The sequence below is a fragment of the Podarcis filfolensis genome, assembly GCF_964270895.1.
Source record: "Podarcis filfolensis genome assembly, chromosome: 10".
Classification (NCBI taxonomy): domain Eukaryota; kingdom Metazoa; phylum Chordata; class Lepidosauria; order Squamata; family Lacertidae; genus Podarcis; species Podarcis filfolensis.
In genome coordinates this window covers 8,776,265-8,798,220 of record NC_139612.1, presented here as the reverse complement: position 1 = coordinate 8,798,220, position 21,956 = coordinate 8,776,265, and the positions used below count along the sequence as shown (strand labels likewise).

At 42.7% G+C, this 21,956-nt stretch overlaps 1 protein-coding gene across 1 annotated transcript in view; it reads right to left on the bottom strand.

Annotated features, from left to right (window-relative positions):
* LOC310744140 (sucrase-isomaltase, intestinal-like) overlaps nucleotides 1-21,956 on the bottom strand; it is a 94,233-nt gene that overhangs the window by 38,963 nt on the left and 33,314 nt on the right. Inside the window, exons 7-9 of the mRNA XM_083575076.1 lie at nucleotides 21,138-21,250; nucleotides 5,179-5,304; nucleotides 4,797-4,928 (exon numbers count right to left, since the gene is read on the bottom strand). Of these exons, the coding sequence (XP_083431202.1) occupies nucleotides 4,797-4,928; nucleotides 5,179-5,304; nucleotides 21,138-21,250 (371 nt within the window). The remainder of the gene's footprint in view (nucleotides 1-4,796; nucleotides 4,929-5,178; nucleotides 5,305-21,137; nucleotides 21,251-21,956) is intronic.

The window sequence follows — 21,956 nt, the reverse complement described above, 5'->3', positions numbered from 1 at the left end:
CCATATTAGAGACTGACAGAATAGCTTAGGAAAGGGTTCAGAGAATTGTCTGAATGGCACACCAACAACGCAGTTCTTTTGCTGGAGTTAAAGGTCCGGCCCTGGATGCGTAAGCTGGCCTGATTTCTTTGGCAGAAGAGTAGGATATAATTTTGATAAACAGATATTCAAGAATAATGCACATCCCCCGCCCCCAGTGCATGCAGTGGGGGCTACTGTAAATAAGCAACATTTGACAAAACCAGATCACATTCATACTGGGAGCAAACAGCCCAAACCTGAGCATGTTTACTCAGAAGTAAATCCCACCATGTTCAATCTCAGTGGGGCTGATCTTAAACCCTTAATGTCCTAGTCCTCAAGATCATACACCCAGGCTTGTAACATGCCATTTCAGAATTAATCCCACCCCTAGTTTTTTGTATGCCAAAGCTCCTGAATATTGTTTTCAATTGTTTAGTGAATTCTAAATTGTTTCAATATGCTGTTGCAACGAATTCTCTTTTCTGTGGGGGTTGATGAAGAGCAGGCAACCTTCCTCATTAAAGTTATTCTGCTGGAATAGATGTTGATCGTTCTGCTTGATAACCATTGTTACTTTTAGAGCATCAACCTTTGTATGGAAACAATGCATTTGCTCTGACTCAGAATAAGTCAGAGGCGAAAATGGGGCCATTGTTCAAGGCAGGCAGCAGAGGCTGATGAGTAAGCCCTGACATTCTTAGGGGGGAAATTGCCAGGAGGCAAAGGGGTGGTAGAGAGACTGAAATTGCCTCATATATTTTTCACATGATACACTCACTTAAAAAACAACAACACAACAGTGATTTTATGAGGTGAATGCTGCATCCAAATTTGCCTCCACTTCTCCATGCATTGAAACCCGAGGTGTCAGTAGTGGATAGCATAGTGCTTACCTGACTTCCCAACAGCTGAGTTATAGCTTCTAACTGGGAGGAGCAAAGTGGTGGGAGGCTGGCATGGTGCAAATGAATGAGCAGAGCAGGCACCAGACTGGTTTCGCTCACGTGTTTGCTTTGTGCTGCTTCTCCATCGCATCTCCCATCTCCCTCCATTAAGCAGCAGTAACTCAGCTGTCAGGAAGTCAGAAGAACACAGCCACTCCACCATCCGCTCCAGGAAATATCCCTGTTCTCCTAAATCCAATGTCTAGAGGAAGCTGGTGCATTTCACAATATGGAGGCTCATTCAGAAGGTCAACACAAACAGGTAGATAGTCACTGCTCATTGGGAGTTCCCCACAATCAAAGATAAATAGAGGAACCTGACCTTAAAAGGAAATTCAAAATCTTTAATAGCATTATGGGTACAACTGCATAGCTAATTTGGCTTTATAAAGGTAAAGGTAAAAGGACCCCAGACCATTAGGTCCAGTCGTGGCCGACTCTGGGGCTGCGGCGCTCATCTCGCTTTATTGGACGAGGGAGCCGGCGTACAACTTCCGGGTGATGTGGCCAGCATGACTAAGCCGCTTCTGGCGAACCAGAGCAGCGCACGGAAATGCTGTTTACCTTCCCGCCGGAGCAGTACCTATTTATCTACTTGCACTTTGTTTGTTTGTTTTTTAAAAAAAATATTTTAATAGTTTTTATTGTTAAAATAATTCAGCATTAATACACACATATTGCGAATATACAAACATACATTTCATACAATCCTTAAAAATATTCAAACATACCTAGAGGAAGTAGATGAAGGTAGGTATGTTTATCTACTTGCACTTTGACATGCTTTCAAACTGCTAGGTTGGCAAGAGCTGGGACCGAGCAACGGGAGCTCACCCCGTCACAGGGATTTGAACTGCCGACCTTCTAGGCTCTGTGGTTTAACCCACAGCACCACCCGCGTCCCTATTTGGCTTTATACGCTGACTTAATTATCATAGATGCATAGGCAGAACATAGCAAGTACCTTGCCTGGTCAGGCAAAAGGCCCATTTAGTCCAGGACACTGTTCTCAGAGTTGAGAACCAGATGCCCATGGGAAGCCCCCCAAGCAAGACATCAGTGCAATTGCACCCACACCACTCGTGATTCCTAAGCAACTGGTAGAACACAGTCATCATGGCTAGTAGCCATTAACAGTCTTATCCTCCATGAAATTATCCAATTCTCTTTTAAAGCCACCTCTATCATGTCCCTCCCCCTTAATTTACATTTCTTCTAAGCCAGTGTTCCTCAAACTTGGGTCCCTAGCTGTTTACAGACTACAATTCCCATCATCCCTGGTCTTGCTAGCTAGGGATGATGGCAGCTGTAGTCCCAAAACAGCTGGAGACCCAAGTTTGCGAAACACTGTATCTAAAAAGCTCCAAACATGATGAACTTTCTTCATAGGAGAGTTGCTCCAGACTAGCGATAATTTTGATTGTCCTGTGCCTCACCTTTTCTAGCAATTCATTTTTCAGATGGCGGTTTCGTTCTTGATTGCTTTGCTATTCATCCCTAGCAGGGCATTTGCCATTTTCACAGTAGCTACACCATAACCCTGTCTTCACTGAGCTGTTCATTAAAACCACCACACCCCTCTCCTGGTCAGTCATTACTAGCTAGCACTTCACACTGAAATGCGTTTGCCATTCACACGTTCACCTCCTAATAAGGGAATGAGTTTATTCTGCATGTATCGGTCTCTAGAATAGAGGAGTAGACCGTCTCTCTCCTCCTAGCAGCTCACAGAGGCAGCTGTGGCTGAGAACATTTGCATTTGTCCCTAGATTATGCCCCCTTCCATTCTAAGTAAAGACCCATTTTTGACATGTTTTCATCAGCACAGCTCTTGGGAGAAAGCAAAAAGTGCTCTTCAGCTTTAATCGGTATTCTTGCAATTATAACACCAGGTCCTATTAGTCTGCAGGATGCATTAAGAATTCTTAATGTGCTTCCTTTGGTGATGGATTTACTAAACTGAAGAACTGTGTTTTCTGGCATGCTTATGGATTCTGAATTAGAGATGAAATATTAGGCTAGCATTTAGAGGGAAACTATTAGGCTAGCTTTATAATGATGCTTATGCATTTATGCCGCACATTTCATCTGAGCATCCATGACAGTCAGAGGGATGGGGTTCCCCTGAGGCTGACATGAACAGGAACTATGTCACTTGGCCAGTCTCAGTGGCTCCTCCCAACAGATATTTCCAGAGCAGTAAAGAATCTTGCTTCACAGAAGTAGCTCCCACACCATTCTGGTAACATGTGCTTTAAAGGGCACAAGATGGCCTAAGAACTTCCTTCTGCCTTATGAACAGATTATGATCATGACAACCAATGTACTCCCCCCCCCCTTACAAAATCCAAAGCAGTGGTTTTAGTGGGTTCAAGGTAGTCAGAAAATTCCTTTTTCCATATTCATGCAGACCCTCACAGAGAGATACATTGAGCTGGATGTATAACAGAATTTTAATGGGGAGGTTTTTTCAAACCCAAGGCTCGCATTCCCCTGGGGTACCATGCCAATAATGATGATGATGATGATGATGATAATTATTATTATTATTATTATTATTATTATTTATACCCCACCCATCTGGTTGGGTTTCCCCAGCCACTCTGGGCGGCTTCCAACAAAATATTAAAATACAATAGTCTAGTAAACATTAAAAGCTTCCCTAAACAGGGCTGCCTTCAGATGTCTTCTAAAAGTCAGATAGTTGTTTATTTCCTTGACATGTGATGGGAGGGTGTGCCACTACCGAGAAGGCCCTCTGCCTGGTTCCCTGTAACTTGGCTTCTTGCAGCGAGGGAACTGCCAGAAGTCCCTGGGCGATGGACCTCAGTGTCCGGGCAGAACGATGGGGGTGGAGATGCTCCTTCAGGTATACTGGACCGAGGCTGTTTAGGGCTTTAAAGGTCAGCACCAGCACTTTGAATTGTGATGAGAAACGTACTGGGAGCCAATGTAGGTCTTTCAAGACTGGTGTTATGTGGTCTTGGCAGCTGGGTGGGGCTAAAAGCAAAAGTAGGCAGAGCATCGGATGCAAGAGGATACCTTCCAGTGAGGCACTTGAGGAAGGCACAGAGAGGGGCCAATGAGGGGTAAGTCCTGAGAGCCAGAGAGAGAGAGAGGCTTAAAGGACCTCATGTAGCCTCCAGGCCTGATGTCCCTCCATCCCTGCTGTACAGCATCCCCCCCCCCCAAATCCATAATGGTGTTTGTGTTTTCTTCCTCTCGCACACAGTACTCACTCACTTCCCACCCCTCCCATTCTCATATTTTCACTAGGGACCCCCCAAAAAGAAAAGAAAAGAAAAAAACTGAACAGAGCACATAGCTGTCAAGCGTCCCTTATTTGGCAGGACAGTCCCTTATCCCAGCGCCATGTCCCGCTGCTGTCCCTTATTGATGATGTCCCTTAAGTAAGCTACTGAAGGTAATGGGGCCCTTTCTATGTTCAGCTGTCCTTTGTCAACAACAAATTGTTGCTGTTTTTTGTGTTGAATATATGCTATATGGTAATTTATGGACCTAATAGGTATCTATAGCCATTTGCACGCAACAAAATATGTATTTTATCAAAGTAATTGTTGATCCCTTATTTTGGCTGCTGATCCCTTATTTTCAAGGCTGCTGGTCCCTTATTTTCAAATCTGTAAGTTGACAGCTATGACAGAGCATACTGAGAGTACAATGTACATTACCCAGGGTGGGGCGGGGGGGAAGCATCCTGTTATAAAAGAAAGTAGAGAGAGAATCTTTGCTTCAATGCCACAATTCATATAGTAAGTTGTATGAATGAAAGCAATGTAAACAAGGTTAGTACTTAAGCTCATTTACCAGAATAATGACATAATGCAATCCATCCTTCTTCAACTCTTGCATGAATTCCGGTAGGCCAGCATACTTTTCTTTGTCATATGTGAAGTCCAGCTTACGGTCCATATAGTCAATGTCTCCGTACTGGACATCCTGGCAATTGCAACAGAAATATGTTGCATTTAAGAAGAATAAAGCACAAAGGTTAAGTTTTACCTTTTTGCTCAGGCTGATACCATAATAAAAGCTGGTACAGAAATTATCCCATGCCTGATCAATTATACAATTAATATAATACCAACAAACATTATCAATACTATTCTTTTAGGAATACAATCTGTTCTTGTTCATTGTTTCCCCCTGGAAAACCAATTTAAATACACATTGCAAAATGCCCACTTACGTAGGGGATGCCATACTCTGTCATGCGCTTCACAACTTGTTCTACTGCACCAATGTCAGGATACCCCCATCGTGAGAGCTGGTACCCCAGAGACCAGTAGGGAGGAAGATGTGGCCGTCCAATAGCCTTAAAAGCAAAAAACAGAACCAGAACATTTTTTGTTTTTTTGTTTTTTTAAGTGTCCAGCAGAATCTCATACAGTGACAGAGAAATTTAGATATTTTAGTTCTTTGTGTTAATATGAAACTCAGGTAAATTTAACAGGTGTGTTACACTCAGCAAAGTGCTACAGTGGAACCTCGGTTTTCAAATGTAATCTGTTCCGGAAGACCGTTTGACTTCTGAGGCATTCGAAAACCAAGGCGCAATGGGCAGTTGGCAAAATCCATTGAGAAAAAAAGAAAAACACATGGCGGAAGCCATTCGATTTCCGAGGCGCGTTCGAAAACGGAAGCGTTCGAAAACGGAAGAGTTCGACTTCTGAAACATTCAGCTTCCGAGATGCTCAAAAACTGAGGTTCCACTGTAATTCTATTCTTTGTAGTGTAGACCTTGGAACTGTGGGGAAATTATCACTTTATCAAGCAACAAAGCAGGAGTCTAGTGTCACGATCTGTGGAGAGTGAGCATATATTTCTTCTCAGAAGTAGTGAGTTCAAGGGGACTTGATCCCAGGTAGTGTACACAGGATTGCAAACCTTGTTTCTGTAGGGGAGGAAATACTTTTCAAATCTATTTTAGTTGTGTGTTAGTTTTTCTCTGCACTTTGGGCAGGCAAGATAGCTAGGGAAGCTGATTAGAGGCCTTTTAAACAAGTAAGATGTCACGAAGATGCAGGCAAACTTTTGTAGTTAAAGTACCACAAGGAATATTCACACAATAGCTCTTTTGAAGAGCAGGAACACAACCAGCATTATCAAGAAGCAGTTTTGTCGAGCAGAAGATCCCACCCCGAAGGAGAGCACTTTCCTTCCTCTTAATCTATCATTACCGAGCAGGGTGGGTGGAGATCAGATCAAGTATCGTTTTCAACAGAGGTGCCAAAATGTCTCAAAGCCAGCATTGTGGAACAGCCACCATGAGCTGATTTTGCCTCTCAACATTTTGCCATCCTAGTAATTCGTAATTTCACCAGATGAGAATATTGTTATAGAACTGCATACAGGAGTTAAGGTCACCTTCTGATGGATTTTCCACCTCAAATATAAAACAGCTTTATAATATCCTGATTTTGCAGTCCTTGCTACTTTCGTAGCCTTGAATGAGAGGCTGTTGAGGAGATCTGTGATAAATAGGACAAACGGGGAGGGAAAGCATTCACTTCTTATTTTCTTCACCCAATGCATATTTGTTCAGCCTTTTGTCAGATGGTGGGAAACACATGGATTTTCATCTTGGGGTATAAACATCACAGATCACTTCAGCAGTGGGTGTTTTGCGGTGGGGAAGACAGATGCTGCAGACCCCTTTTCAGGCCCACAAAGAAACAAAATTGTGTCCTAATTTCACCCAGTGACTGGTGTCTGCCTCTTTCTTTCCAATACACGCCTCAGCTGTGCCTGGAATTTACTGAAACTACCTTCTTGCTCCTGCTATAGTCCGTACCCTAGTTGTTTCAATTTACCCCCATCTAAAGTTCAAGTCTAAATGGCACATTGAAGAGACCATATTTAGCTGTTCCCATTGACAGGTGGCTGTTCCATGCATTTGTATAGCAATACTGTTCTGCTAATTAAATGTTGGAAAAAATACCCTGAGTTTTCTTCCACATACTGGCTCCGTCCAATCCCCAGTTTCTTCATAGCCATTGCCAATTAGCAAGCCTTTAATTAAATCAATACAACATTTTGAACTTTCCAGCCCAGAATGATACTATTTTTAATGCCACAGTCTGCTAAGCTACCTGATCAAAAGGTTGGTGTTTATTCTGAGCTCTCTGAGTTTTAATTATTTGCATTCACCTCCTCAGGTCAAACACACACACACACACACACACACACACACACACACACACACACATACACACCAAGCTCAGCTAATTGCAATCGACTACTCATAGTTCAGGCACTTGATTTGGTATAGCTAAGCATTTGCAAATTGTTGAATGGCAAAATAACAATTGTGCACTCCTTGAAACCATCACACAAGATGGCTTTGCCACCCACAGGGATGAGCTACAGACAACCGCAAGTTTCTCCAAATGTCAAAGCACTTTTAAGATTGCTGTCTTATATATTAAGGTTACCAGATGTTTTTCAGTGAATCCGGGGACACTTTTCAACTTCAGTAGGAAATGATAGGATTTTGTCAGGGGACTGATTTGGAAATCTGGGGACTGTCCCCGGGAAATGGGGACATCTGGTAACCTTATTATATATAGTATATAATCTTATAATCTTACATTGCAAGTGCAACTGGATACTATAAAACTGAGCTCTTGCAGCTTTATCAAAATCCTAGCATTGTACAGGTGTTCAGCTACTAATCAGAAAAACTCAAGATAAGAAATGAGGAGTTGGCTTGTCATGGAAAAAATTAGTAAGAAGAGTTTTGAAAGCTATGTGGTTTTTTGGGAGGAGCGGGGAGGAACCAGTTATAGAGGTTTTCAGCATTGAATGCACTTTTCACCTGGCTGCAGATACTGAAAGCTAACAAGTAACCTCCCATCTATGTACACAGTAAGTTATGACTCAAAGGTCTACTGTCCCTTAGCAGGACAGGATTTAGGTTTGATGAGGCCCTAAGCTACTGAAGGTAATGGGGCCCATTATATGTCCAGCTGTCCTCTGTCAACAACAAACAGACTTCCGAAACGAATTAAGTTTGAGAACTAAGGTACCCCTGTATATAGAAATGAGCAAACCAGTGATATTTTAGGGAGCAGGCTAGCAGGAGGGGCCCATTACTTACATCATAGGAGCCTACACAGCACAAAACACTGTTGCTGTATGTAGGTTTTATTTTATTTGTTTTTTATCTTATATTTTGGAAATGTACATCCAGGTGTGTTTTTTCTTTGAATTTTCTGGGGGCCCCGAAGAGAGTAGGGCCCTAAGCTATAGCTTGTTTTGCCTATACGTAAATCCAGCACTGTCCCTTAGCCAAAAATGTTGTGATAAAAAATGTTGTGAGTTTATTGTAGGGAATATGAACAAAAAATGAAATTATGTCATTTAAAATCTGCCTAGTGCTTTTTAATTAGTTCAGTGCTTTTGCACTCATTGGCTGGTAAGCTGGAAGACAGAAATAGGTTTACTTCTTGGCACTAATGGGAACTTATTTTCTAAGCATCACAGGCGTACAAGAAGAGGGTGTGTCTTTGGTCCCAATCATGTTTGGAGAAGGAAGGTATCAACCTCCTTTGTGTATGCTGCGGTACCAATAAAGACACCCTTCACCTATAATTCATTAAAGGAAAAACAACGGTATAGCTGCAACTTATGCTTCTACCATGGTGTGCTACTTGGCCCTTAGTGAACCCTTTTAACGTTAAAATAATAATCAAGTACTGGGTTGTTACAGACCTGTCAGTACAAGATTCCCACCGCATAGTGGCAGAACTCGCAGCCAGGTGACTGAGACATTCTTCAAGGGGAAAGGTGGAGAAGAGGCTTGCTGGAATTCCCAGGAGAAGAGGCTTGCTAGAAGCCACTTTCATTACCATCCAGACTCCAGAATGAAGTACCATATTTTTTGCTCTATAAGACTCACTTTTCCCCTCCTAAAAAGTAAGGGGAAATGTGTGTGCATCTTATGGAGTGAATGCAGGCTGCACTGCTATCCCAGAAGCCAGAACAGCAAGAGGGATTGCTGCTTTCACTGCTCAGCGATCCCTCTTGCTGTTCTGGCTTCTGAGGTTCAGAATTTTTTTTTCTTGTTTTCCTCCTCCAAAAACTAGGTGCGTCTTGTGGTCTGGTGCGTCTTATAGAGCAAAAAATATGGGTAATGCAAAGGATGTGTCTGTTTGCTTTAGATTTGGGAGAAGTTACAGGGACTAATTAGGCTTGCACCTATGCAATTTGTTAAATATATATGTCAGAGCTGGGACGCCACCCCCTACCCGCCCCGTTGCAGCAGTTGGTATTGGGAAGATATTTGGCAGGAACCCCGGAGTTTCCCTGGCTTTTTCAGGTTCCTGGCAAGAGCAATGGCAAAATGCATGCATCGTCTCAGGGCATGATCAAACTAAGCTTCTCAGTAATACTTCTGCAGGAGAAAGAGTTCAGCAGGAGTTCAGAGCAAGACTCCAGCACTGAAAGTCTTTCTCACAGCATTAATGCTTCCTCTCAATAACTGAAGGGCCTCAACGTACCGGTACCCTGCTGCTAAATATTTGAGGGTATGTGTTCCCAAACATGCCCTTGCATGGCATTATCTTAGGTCACATCAACATCGTATATTTAAAGCACATAGCTTCCACCAAAGAGTCCTCTTTAGCTTCCGCCAAAGAGTCATAAAAAACTGTAGCTTACGTTTCAGAGTTGCAATTCCCAGCACCCTTAACTCACTACAGTTCCTAGGATTTTCTGGGGGAAGCCACACACTTTAAGTGCGTGCAAACGTGACCTAAATTCAGAGCATCAGGTTGGTTTGGAAGCCACGGACAACACGATTTTCATGCTGATGCCACCACAGGGCAACTATATGTTCCACAGAGCCCACAAAGGTACTTGCCAACCCTGCATAATAAGACTGGAAATTTCCAATGTGGAAGAAACATTATTTGCCTATTGGGTGGGTAGGTTCCCTAAAGGTAAAGGACCCCTGACAGTTAAGTCCAGTCAAAGGTGACTATGGGGTTGCGGCGCTCATCTTGCTTTACTGGCCGAGGGAGCCGACGTTTGTCCGCAGACAATTTTTCTGGGTCATGTGGCTAGCATGACTGAGCCGCTTCTGGCGAAACCAGAGCAGTGCATGGAAACGCCATTTACCTTCCCGTCAGAGCAGTACCTATTTATCTGCTTGCATTGGCGTGCTTTTGAACTGCTAGGTTGGCAGGAGCTGGCACCGAGCAATGGGAGCTCACTTCGTCTGGGGATTCGAACCACCAACCTTCCGATCGGCAAGACCTAGGCTCAGTGGTTTAGACCACAGCACCACCCGTGTCTCTACCTCAAGCTATATATTAGGTTCAAAGCTTTGAAATATTGAGCTCCATGCCAGATACAGCACATGGGACATGTGGGACAGCTTCCTATACTGGTGTCAGGAAATGGTCAGTCATATATCAGGCTTAACTTAACTTAATTAAATGGAAAGGAACCAAGACAATGAAGTACACAAAGTAGACGAGGTACACAAACTGGCTCCTTTTGAGGGCTGGGGTCTAAAAAGCTGCTTACACACACACAGTAGAATCATTTTTCTTTGAACATGTGATCTCCATGTCATACCACAAACTGGGTGGTTGGCATTTTTTATAATAAAAAATAACTCTCCTCCATTTTAAAAGCAGTTTTGCCACATTGCATGGTAGAGGGACTACTAACAAATCTATCACGGAACTTTATGGATTCTGAATGGCATCTTTCAAATAGATATCAGGGAAGGACAGGATTTAAAGCCACCATTCCATACTCTCCAACATTTCTCCAATGAAAATAGGAAAGTCCTATTCAGGGCCATCTTGCCCATAGGCACTAGGGGTGCGGGGCACCCAGGTGCCGGGCTCTCAGGGGCGCCAGGCCGAGAGCCTGGGACCCGATAGTTGAGTCCGGGGAAGAGCCCACCTGTTGGTCAGAGCGCTGCGACGGGCTCTTCTGCGCAGCAAGTTCGGGGGCAACCGAGCCAGTGAGACGCTGAGGCGGCTGGCCGGCCGGCTTTGCCCTCTTCCGCACCTGGGAATGGGCAACTGGGGGGGCGGGGCGGCACCGGTCAGATCTTTGCTCCCTGGCACCGCATATGCTTAAGACAGCCCTGGGTTGCCCCAGTCACTCTAGGCGGCTTCCAACATATGAAAAAGCTCAATGAAACATTAAACATTAAAAAATTTCCTTATACAGGGCTGCCTTCAGATGTCTTCTAAAGGGTGCATAGTTACTTATCTCCTTGGCTTGGGGGTCACATAACTCCATACCCTCCACTTCTCTGACGCAAATAGGGACATTCTGGGTTCAAATCAGAAACTGGGATGGCTTCTGTAAATCTGGGGCTGTCTCTGGAAAATAGGTACACTTGGAAGGTCTGCCATTCTACATGATACAGTTTCTTTTTTCTATAAGACAGACCACTGCAGCACCTTTTCACCAACTAGGTACTGAGTTGATATTGATGTTAGAGCTCAAGGGTGCGTCCTTCAATAACCTAGACTTTTCATCTGCATTAGCATGCCTTTAGGAGCATCCTGGTTTGGGCTATAGGAGTGTGACCCATACATAATCCTGTTATAGATTCAGTTACGTAACTGCATCCTTGAGCTTGTAAACATCGGGTGTAACCTAAGGCAAGGCTAAATTCTGCCAGAGCCCCCCTGAGGAAACAGCATGTAGGGTTGAACAATTACAAGAAAACTGCTTGCAAGGTGGTCTTAACTTTTAAAACAGTTCCTTTCCCAAGTTCATTAGGCTGGAGCATCTAAGGTGAACGTGATTTTGAATTAACAGAATAGTCCAAGAGAAGACTTTAAAAGTAGGACAGCTGGGGAAACAAATGTTCCTTAGTCTAATTACGCCTTAGATGGTCTCTCAAATGGATCCCCCTGAAGCTTCCCAATAAAGTAACCAACATCTGGCACATATTCCAGATGGTTCTGCTGAAGCAGAGCAGAATTTAGTAGACCTGGAATTTACGTCTGATGTTGCCAGAATAGAGCTTTCTTTCCTTGAAATGTAGCCTCAGTGTAGAGCTTTCGGTACGGTTTGCAAAACTGGACAGAACAAAGGCTATAGAATAATTTGCAAAAGTACAATACAGTGGTACCTCAGGTTAAGTACTTAATTCGTTCCGGAGGTCCGTTCTGAACCTGAAACTGTTCTTAACCTGAAGCACCACTTTAGCTAATGGGGCCTCCTGCTGCCGCCGCGCCGCCGGAGCACAATTTCTGTTCTCATCCTGAAGCAAAGTTCTTAACCTGAAGCACTATTTCTGGGTTAGCGGAGTCTGTAACCTGAAGCGTCTGTAACCTGAAGCGTGTGTAACCCGAGGTACCACTGTAGAGGGTGAAGAAAAATAACTGAAACCGTAGAAGGACTAAATCTATAGGCTACTAACAAGAAACAAAGAGATGAGGGAATGTCAAAGAGGAATTTTTTTTGGTGAATTCTTCCTGCAAACAGTGTCTCCTGCATTTGACCATTCATAAAGGGATAACTCTGAAAAAGCTTCACAGCTGAATTCTTATGGGAATGTAATGTATCTGTTTGGAAATAACTGGTGTAATTCAGAGGATATGTTGGCTTTAAAATGTTATCTAAAAGAGCACGACAATACAATACATTACCTTTAGTTTTGAAATATTATTTCTAATAAATAAACCCGGGAACATGTTCCCTCTCGATTTATCTGAACTCTAAGGGCATTGTGATCTTTTCTATTGTTTGCCACTAAGATATGTTTTTTCATGTGAAGGTTATGTAAATCTAAAAGTGCACCCAAATAAAGTTGACAAATCAGGGAGGAAGTCTGAAGGCTGGGTAGGATCGCTTTCTATCTGCTGGAAGGTTTATTTTGTGGAGCTGCTTTGCAAAAAAGCTATGTATGGTGAAAAGTGCTAGGGCCGGCCCCACCATAGTGCATAGTGAGGTGACTGCCTCAGGTAGCTGATTGAAAGAGTCTTGAAAGGGCAAAAAATGATTAGTCACTTAAGTTATTGTAATTTTACTGCTAGGGAGAAGGAGTAGAACTCGTGGGATTTTGGCTTTATGTGCCAAAGCAGCTTGGCTGGCCTTGGGTACTATGCACATTAACTACATGCACACCATCCATTTAAAGCACATGGCTCCCCCCCAAAAAATTCTCTCACAGAGCTATAATTCCCAGCACCCATAACAAACTACCATTCCCGGGACTCTAGAAGCTAATCTTTAAACAACAACAACTTTGGTTTGTGAAGACTTATTCCTGTCAGAATGGCATTTATTTTTCTCCTATACAGGAATTATTATCATCTTTCCTCAAGCTCCCCAATTAGAAGCTGTGAGAGAGGCAGGATAAGAAGAAGAAGGGATTGAATGCTACCAATTTGGCAGGTGAAAGGTCACACCAGGTCTGAACAAACTAAATTGTCTCCCTCGACACATCCCTTGCTTTTGAAATTTGCAGTCAACATATTCACCAATTGAGTAATGTTCTAAGAATAGCACCTGGCGTTTAAAGATTTCCAGGAAGCTGGCTTCAGAAATAATTTCACAGTGAAATTACCTCAGAGCACTTCCTCAGGCTTCCCACCGTGATTTCCACTGTAGCAAAGAACTTGGGGGCAATATCCATTACTAATGGCCTGTCACTTGTTTATTTTGGAAATATGAGGTGGTGCTTAGGTTATTTTTTTTACAGCCCCACCCTAGCTGCCAGAAATCAAGACTGAGCTTTATATTTTCAGTTGCTCCCACTTTGCTGAGTTGGGGAAATTTTAATTTCAGACATCAGGGCAGGCTTCCCAGAGGTTTGCTAATTGCTCAGGATTTCACCTGAGAAATCCTGAATGACGGCTATATTTATACAGGCGATTTCCCAAGGAGTTTTCCTATTATTACAATATAGCTGGTACAACACGAACCGAAAATAAAGTTACCATCAATGGCACTGACAGTGAAAGTAATTGAATAAAATATATTAATTAGCATCTCATAAAACAACTCTAACTTGGAAGTAATCGTCACCATGTTCAGTTGGACTTACTCCCAGGTAAGTGTGAATAGGATTACAGCCTCAATGTCCTATTTTTATTTTTGTGCTTTTTCATAAGCTGCCCAGGGCATATTTACTGACAGGTGGCTATAATTAGTTCAGTGATTAATAATGATACTAATGATATAAGGCATCAACAACACCCATCAAAGCATCCGTTTTGTCATGCCACAAATGTACACTGTGTACGTTTGGGAATGTGTGTGAAATTTTCCTGCCGATCTTTGAAAAACCTAATTTTAACGAAAATAAGTTTATTTGGCCTTACTGATCTTATATCATTCATTCAATGCTACCTATCTCTGTTATAGCAACCGGTTATCTATAGCCAAGCCCTATGCTATAACCTTATTTACTTTTGTGTCTTTAGAAGAGAATTCCTGCATTTACTCTGAGAAGAATGTATGACGAACAGTGTAAGGAGACAAGATCTGGTGTTGCCAACGACGCAATAAGCTAAACAATTAATAAATGCCATATTCTTCAAAGTTGGGAACGGCTAATGTAAGTTTGAAAGGGTGTTAAAAAGGGAAATTGAGCTTTTCCACTGATGAAATAACGGAGGCTTGTGAATTATTTGACTTCAAATGGACGGGGTTGTCACCTTTGCATCTTCTCAACAGACAGAATTTTTACAAATGCACTTACTCCCAGAGTGAAAACGTGAAACGGTTCAGTTTGCTTAATTTCTGCCATCAGCTTTTAAAGGCATTCCTTCGCAAACATACACCGTAGTTGCATACTTAAAACTGCAGTGTCTCCTCTTCCTGGGCAAGAGAAGATGCCTACCAAGAATGCCAGACAGGTACCTGTTACAGGACAGATCCTGCGGCGAAAGTATCAGGGCAGTGCCCAGCTAAAGCCTCTTTAGCACATCATCCAGGGTCTTCGACTTTTCATAGAAGATGACCCTTCGCTCTGAAGTAAAGGCCTGCCCATCTTCACAGGCAGCTCCCAGTCTTAAAAACAAATAGTCAGGACGCACAGCAGCTGATGCTACTGTAGGGCCATAGCAAACCCCCCAAAGGCCTTTCTTAGAAAGGAGAGGTCCGTCAGGAGAACAAGGCTGGCATTGATGGAACAGGCTCAGATGTTTATTATTGAAGGTTGTAAAGAGATAAGCAAACTCAGAGACACAAGATTTACCCACTTTGGAAGAATGGCAGATGAAGGTGATGGACTATATGGGATTGGCAGAAATGACTGGCAGAATCCGAGACCAGGGAGAAGAGTCGGTGGAAGAGGATTGGAAGAAATTTAAAGACTATCTACAGAAATATTGTAAAATTAATGAATGTTAGAATGATGTTGGATAGAAATTAAGTGGTTTCCAGTTGTAATGCTTTAAAAGAATATGGAAAAAGGGTTATAAATAGGTAAAAACATAATTAAAATGAAGTTGGATTGGAAATAAGTGGTATTAGCAACAAAGTTAATAAGAATATGCAAAAATGAATTGATAATGGATGAAAATACAGAGTTATAAAATGTTAAGTTATAGAGATAAGATAAATGAAAGAGGGTAAGGATTTGCTGATTTGATTATTTAAATGGGAATACAAGAAGGGGAGGTGTGAGGAGGTCAAAGAAACAAGCAAATGAGTTTTAAGTTATGAAAAATGGAATTGTTTTTAATTTTTCTTATTTTTTCTGTGTGTTTATTTTTATTTCTTTTTTTCTTTCATTATGTGTTTTTGTATATTTGTTTTTGTAAAACTTTAATAAATATTTCTCCAAAAAAAAAAAAGGAAACTCAGGAATGCACATGGCCGTGGTGATGTGGGAGATGGCAGGGAGGAGGGAAACCAAGACCTTACATGGTAATAGGAACTTACTATAACTTTCAATTTCCCAGAAATCAGGTGGTTTACAAGAAATCAGGTGGCTTACGAGAAATCAGGTGGTATTGTATTCTGCAAATGTATAAAAAGCTGGCTCGCTCAGAATTCGGGGGCAGACATTGGGCAAACGCGTGTCTGTACCATTTTTGTCATGACAAAATAAAGGGATTTTTCCCGCTGTCATTTTGACTCTTTCAAGCGTCTCTATTGCTCCAAGGATCTCATCAGATAAGGAGGACATAAAGCATGTCATTCACTACAATCCTGATGCCAATTCTGTCACCATGTCTACTCAAACAACACTATCCCTTGATTAAACATGGGTCCTGCCACTAAGAGCTTATACTTGGCACATTTTCTAATGTGGCAGTTGGCAATGGGGCGCCTGCAGGAGCCCGTGTTTCCGCCACTGCCACCCATGGTCCCCACAAAAAGTCCTTCCCCATCAAGCTTTGTGTTTGTTGAATTTTGTTAAATGAAAATAAATAAAAGATCCCCTCAAAATCTACAATGCATGAGACACTGATTGCTTTTCCTGCTCGGCTCCTGTCGGCACTGCCTCAGCCTCTCCTACACTGATCCCTTTAAATATGCCCACATTTCAATGGATGACAGGATTGGACAACCATCTTCCCATCTGTTTCGAACAGAGGAGAGGTGCAAATTGTTGCTCTCTGTAACTGTGGCATTAGCCAATGTGGGTGCCTCTCCCCCCCCCAACTGATGGAGCAGCTGATCCTTTCTCTTTTTTGCTTTGTCTGTTTGGATGTGGCAGCCATTTTCTGTCATGACATGCCTTAACGGTAGCCATTTTGTGTTATGCCACAACCTCGGGGCAGCCATTTTGTGACTGGCACCTGTGGCGCTTTCTGAAAATTCCAAATGTGCCCTCTGGCCCTAAAAGGTTGGGCCATATCATTCTAATATGATATATGCCACCATGCACCAACAAACCCCTTTTGCTACCTAGCCTGGCCAAATCAGACAAGTCTCTATACAAGAGAATAATAGATGGACACAAATTAGGAATGAAAAATGGTAGCATCCAGGAACAATATTCCAGTGTCTCTGAGCAGGGAGAAATCAGAAGTGCATGGACACAGGACATGCTTGTTCATTCAGCTGCAAGGCAGGGAAATGGAGAGGGGCAATCCTTTATTCCAAAAGGACTAAATGGGAGAGAGAATCAAAAAAGATTCCAACCGCTGTTTACACACCCCTGCTTAAACCATATAATCCCCGCTAGCTTACTTCCAATATTAGAGCTAGGCTGAGAGAGAACAAAGAGTGCACTGAGGTAAAGCAGTTGAGGGTTTCACTCCCTTCCCCTGTGCCCTTTTTCTAATATAAAAGTCCCTGCTTTATACAGTCGAATGGGACGATGTGCATTTAATAAACACACGTCCAGTTAGGCCTTCAGCAACAGATTTCAGCTAGGAAATTTCAAATGGAGATGTCAGCATGAAACTGCTGAGTTAGAATTCATGGGCTCGGACTTGGGCTGAGTAGAAATTGGGAGAGGATGGTCCATCTGGAGAGAGCAATTGCCCTTCCCTCGGAGTTTATGTGTACGATGCGTCTTGCTTTGCGTGTTGAGGTCCCTAAGCCACCCCCCCTCCCAATAATGCACACATCAATTTTTGTTTAGGTTTTTGGCACGATTTTGGCCACAACTTTATTTAAATACACACATGTGAGTGGTTGCTTAGGCATTGGTTCCGACTATCTGTCCTTGCCCAGGGACAGAACTGACTTCCGGATTCCAGCGGAAGCCAGTGAGGGAAACAATTTTGGGGAGAAAATGAAGCTGGGCCTCAGTCCCTCACTTCTCACCCGCATGCTCCTGGTGGCTTGCACGGCCCAAGTCCGATGCCAGGGACAAGGACGAAAAGAATGGCAAGCCCCTGGATTCCTTCAACGGATTTCCCTTTCCGCACCACCATTGGAGGGGTAGGCACTTACCCCTCCACCAACCAATTTGAACCAATGCCTAACCGCCAACCTTACAAGTTGGGACGATTTGCTACGCAGTAGGCAAAAACCAAATGGCACCAGCCAATCAGCCAGATGGACAAAATTCCTACCAGGCCCCTGCCTCAAAGCAGATGACCCCATGACAGGCATAGCAAGGTCAAGCAAACAACCCCCCCCCCCAATACAGGGAGGGTGGGCGGGTGATCAGTGGCGTAGCGTGGGTTGTCACCACCCGGGGCAAGGCAAGTAATTTGCACCCCCTAACCCGTGGATTTGCGCCCCCTAACCCTAACCCCCAGATGTTGCGCCCGGTGTGGCCGGCCCCCCCTGCACCCCCCACGCTACGCCACTGCGGGTGATCCAGTGCAAGCAGCCAAGAGGACGCCCAAAGCTGGGCGTCCAGCATTTAAAACCTCTGACCACTCCTTCTAAATTGGCAACAAGCAATTCTCCCCAGAAACCCAATTAACCAATTCACTGCCTGGGTCTCTCCACGAATCCGCCCAGCAACAATGGGTGGCTGGTATCCCCCACTGCAACACGTGCTCTCTGCTAGGGAGAACACGTTTTGCCAACTCATTACTGGTTGGCTGTGGGCCCCACGTCCTATGGTGGTAACATTGCAATGGCAGAAATACCTCTCTTGCATTGCTGCTTCTCTGAGCTAAAAACGCTTCCCCCTGCCCAACTATTCCATCTATTACCCCAATACAGTGGTGCCCCGCAAGACGAATGCCTCGCAAGACGGAAAACTCGCTAGACGAAAGGGTTTTCCGTTTTTTTAGCTGCTTCGCAAGACGAATTTCCCTATGGGCTTGCTTCGCAAGACGAAAACGTCTTGCAAGTTTGTTTCCTTTTTCTTAACACCGTTAATACAGTTGCGACTTGACTTCGAGGAGCAACTCATAGAACGCAGTGTACATAGTAGCCTTTTTTGAGGTTTTTAAAGACTTTGGTGATTTTTGAAGCTTTTCCAAAACTTCTTTTGCAGCCATTTGGTAAGTTAAGCTTTTAAAACTTTTTTGGGGGGTTTTGGATTTTGGGTTGGGGTGTTTGGAATTCAAGGACTTGGTGTTGGGGAGGGGTTTGCAAGAATCTGGAAGCCTGTGTGGTTTTTTTCTGCATTTTTATGATTTTTTGTGACCATTGGGGCACTCTGCTGTTTTTTTTAAAAAAATTCTGGATTTGAATTTCTGTGTGCTGGGTGGCTGGGGGAACAGTTGGGGAGGGGTTTGCAAGAATCTGGAAGTTTGTGTTTTTTTCTCTGCATTTTTATGATTTTCTGTGACCATTGGGCCACTCTGCTGTTTTTTAAAAAAAATTCTGGGTTTGAATTTTGAAATGCTCTTTACAGTATGTATGACTTTAAAGAGCACTTAATAAACTCTTGTTGTACCAAATTTGGCTTTGTTTGGACTTTTTTTGACCATAGGAACGCATTAATTGATTTTCAATGCATTCCTATGGGATTTCGTGCTTCGCAAGACGAAAAATTCGCTAGACGAAAAAATTCATGGAACGAATTAATTTCGTCTTGCGAGGCACCACTGTATATATTATCTGCCCACTTAGGATAAGAAACACAAGCAAAAGCAGACTCTGGCCAAGAAATGTTTATGCCATATTGCAGTTCATCTAGAAAGTATCACAGGGCTCTTTTGCAGTAGGATTATTAGTTGCGAAAATTTCTAGCTAAGAAGCAGTAGAAATCCTACAGAAGATTAATGGTTCTTCCCATCTACCAACTCTACAATTCTGTGATTCTGTTAATTCCACGATACCTATCTACCAATCAAATTATTGAGGATTCATTCTGCCTTGCTTGCAGGGTAGTTAGTGAGTGTTGCATCAGGCATAGCTGTCAATATTTCCCTTTTTTAAGGGAAATTCCCTTATTCCGAATAGGATTCCTCGCAAGAAAAGGGAAAAGTTGACAACTATGGCATCAGGGCAAGTGTTATCCTACACTTTCAGGGGCATTTCCTCATCTGTTTCCTTATCGCGGAGTCTGATATTTGGGGTGAGCAAGTTTGTTGTGATTGAATCTATCCCCAAAACAGCAGCAGTGTGGAATGCCCAAAGGAACCTTGCTTAAGAAACAAGCCTAGGCCACAATGGTAAAGTTTCTGAAATGTTCACCCAAGAATTATGGGCATTTCCGCCAATCATTTTGCAAGCAACGCCTCTCTTAGGAAGGAGCCCTCTCAAGTCAGACTGAGTGAAACAAAGGAAGGAAATACAGTGTACATAACAGTAACACAGCAATGTGTTCTTGTGGAATTTGGCACTGTTGTGTACTGAGTTGAATAGGATCCAAATTGCAGCAGTCTGATTGGTCCTAGAACAATAGGATTCAGAATGCAGCAGTCTGATTGGTCCTAGAACAATAGGATCCAGAATGCAGCAGTCTGATTGGTCTGCAGGAGCCACCCAATCCAACTCCAGGTGGAAGTGTAGTCGCAACCTGATTGGCCTACAGGAGAATCCCGGAATTAGCCAATCACGTGGGGCCCATTGTGTAAGTAATGTATATAAAGCAGACATTTTGGGGGAACTTCCATTCCTCCTCACTACTATGAGCTGAATAAAGAGCATGAAATCCACACTCGACTCCGAGTATATTTCAGGCACCTTCTCGGGAAAACAAGGATTCACAGGTGGCGTTAAATCAGAGCTCCAAGTTATTGAGAAGGCCTTTTGTGCTTTGAGAAAATATTGGTGCTATGTGCTAGAAAAATGCAATGAAGAGAAGGGAGGGGAGGGAGCAATAGGAGGAACCAAATAAACAAATCTAGATGGAACATGGGTTACAAACCCTTGGTGAACATTCCAATATCCTATTATTTATTTCAGTTCTTACTCCTTGAAAGCCATCCAGATACTAGACTGATAAACATTAACTTTTAGCAGATTGATAACATTTTAAAAATGTGTTACAGCAACTTCAATCCTTCTACCTCTGTATTAAAATTCATAGATAGGACCAGTATTAAAGTTGCCCCACTGGCTTCTGAAGATACAATTTTTTTTCAGTGCAACTCAACAAATGCAACAAAGAGTCAAGGAGGCTAATAAAACCACCCCATTGCAAATAAGAAAGTATAGTTGTCGATTTAAAGATCAGTACAATTGATCTTTAAATCAAGAGGGTGTGTTTTTGTTGTTGTTTTGCAAAGGGGTGACGCACCGAGTTTCACTGTCATCATTGTAATGCAATACCTCATGCAAACCCACAACCAAATCAAGAAGTAAATGCTTTTCTTAGCACCGCATGCCTGAACAGATTTTTCAACTAACCTCTGTGTATTGCTGGATTACATTTTCTGGAGTTGGGCCAAGGAAGACATAGAAATCGAGAACCCCTCCAATGGTGCGGAAGGTCAAAGATGGCTCTGGATGCAACGTGACATCTAGAAGAAGTTGACAGATATGTTGAATTCAGTATAAATGACCTCAGAGCTAAGGATCCCTATGCAATGACCTTGCCTTTTCTGTACATTATTATTATTGCTATGTAGGTCATCCAGGGACTTAATGTAACCCCACCCACACTCCCTGCCAAGCAAACTCAAAATATTTAGCATTATTTAACTAAACAGAAACAGACACTACTTCAAACCCATCTTTGACAGGCACATATCCCAGTGCGTGGGAAAACAGAAAAAAGCAAGTGATTATGCAGTGGTAGGATTTGACGTACAATTCTGAAGCACAGTAACAAAATAATAATAATAAGTCAGGGTTTCTTTTTTATTTAGAAAATAACAACTCGGCAACTCTAGACATTTTAACAATGCTTAAATATAGATCTGACTGCAAAATATCCTTCTTTTGTCGCCTCTGCTTGGCTAAGAATTTTTATTTCATTGCTTTAGGGAAGATTCTCCTTTTTGAAAATTACAAAACGAGATTAATACAGTAAGGTGACCATGGCAACAGGCAGAGCTATACCCCGTCAACAGAATACAGGACAAATCTAAATTGGTTTGTTTCAACTGTATGAACCCCCGAGGAAATTTGTAGCAACTTCAGGTTTTTTGTGGTTTTTTTAGCACATGCATCTATTTTTAACAGTTAATCATAATTTTTAGTGGAACAGACCCATTTTGCTTCATT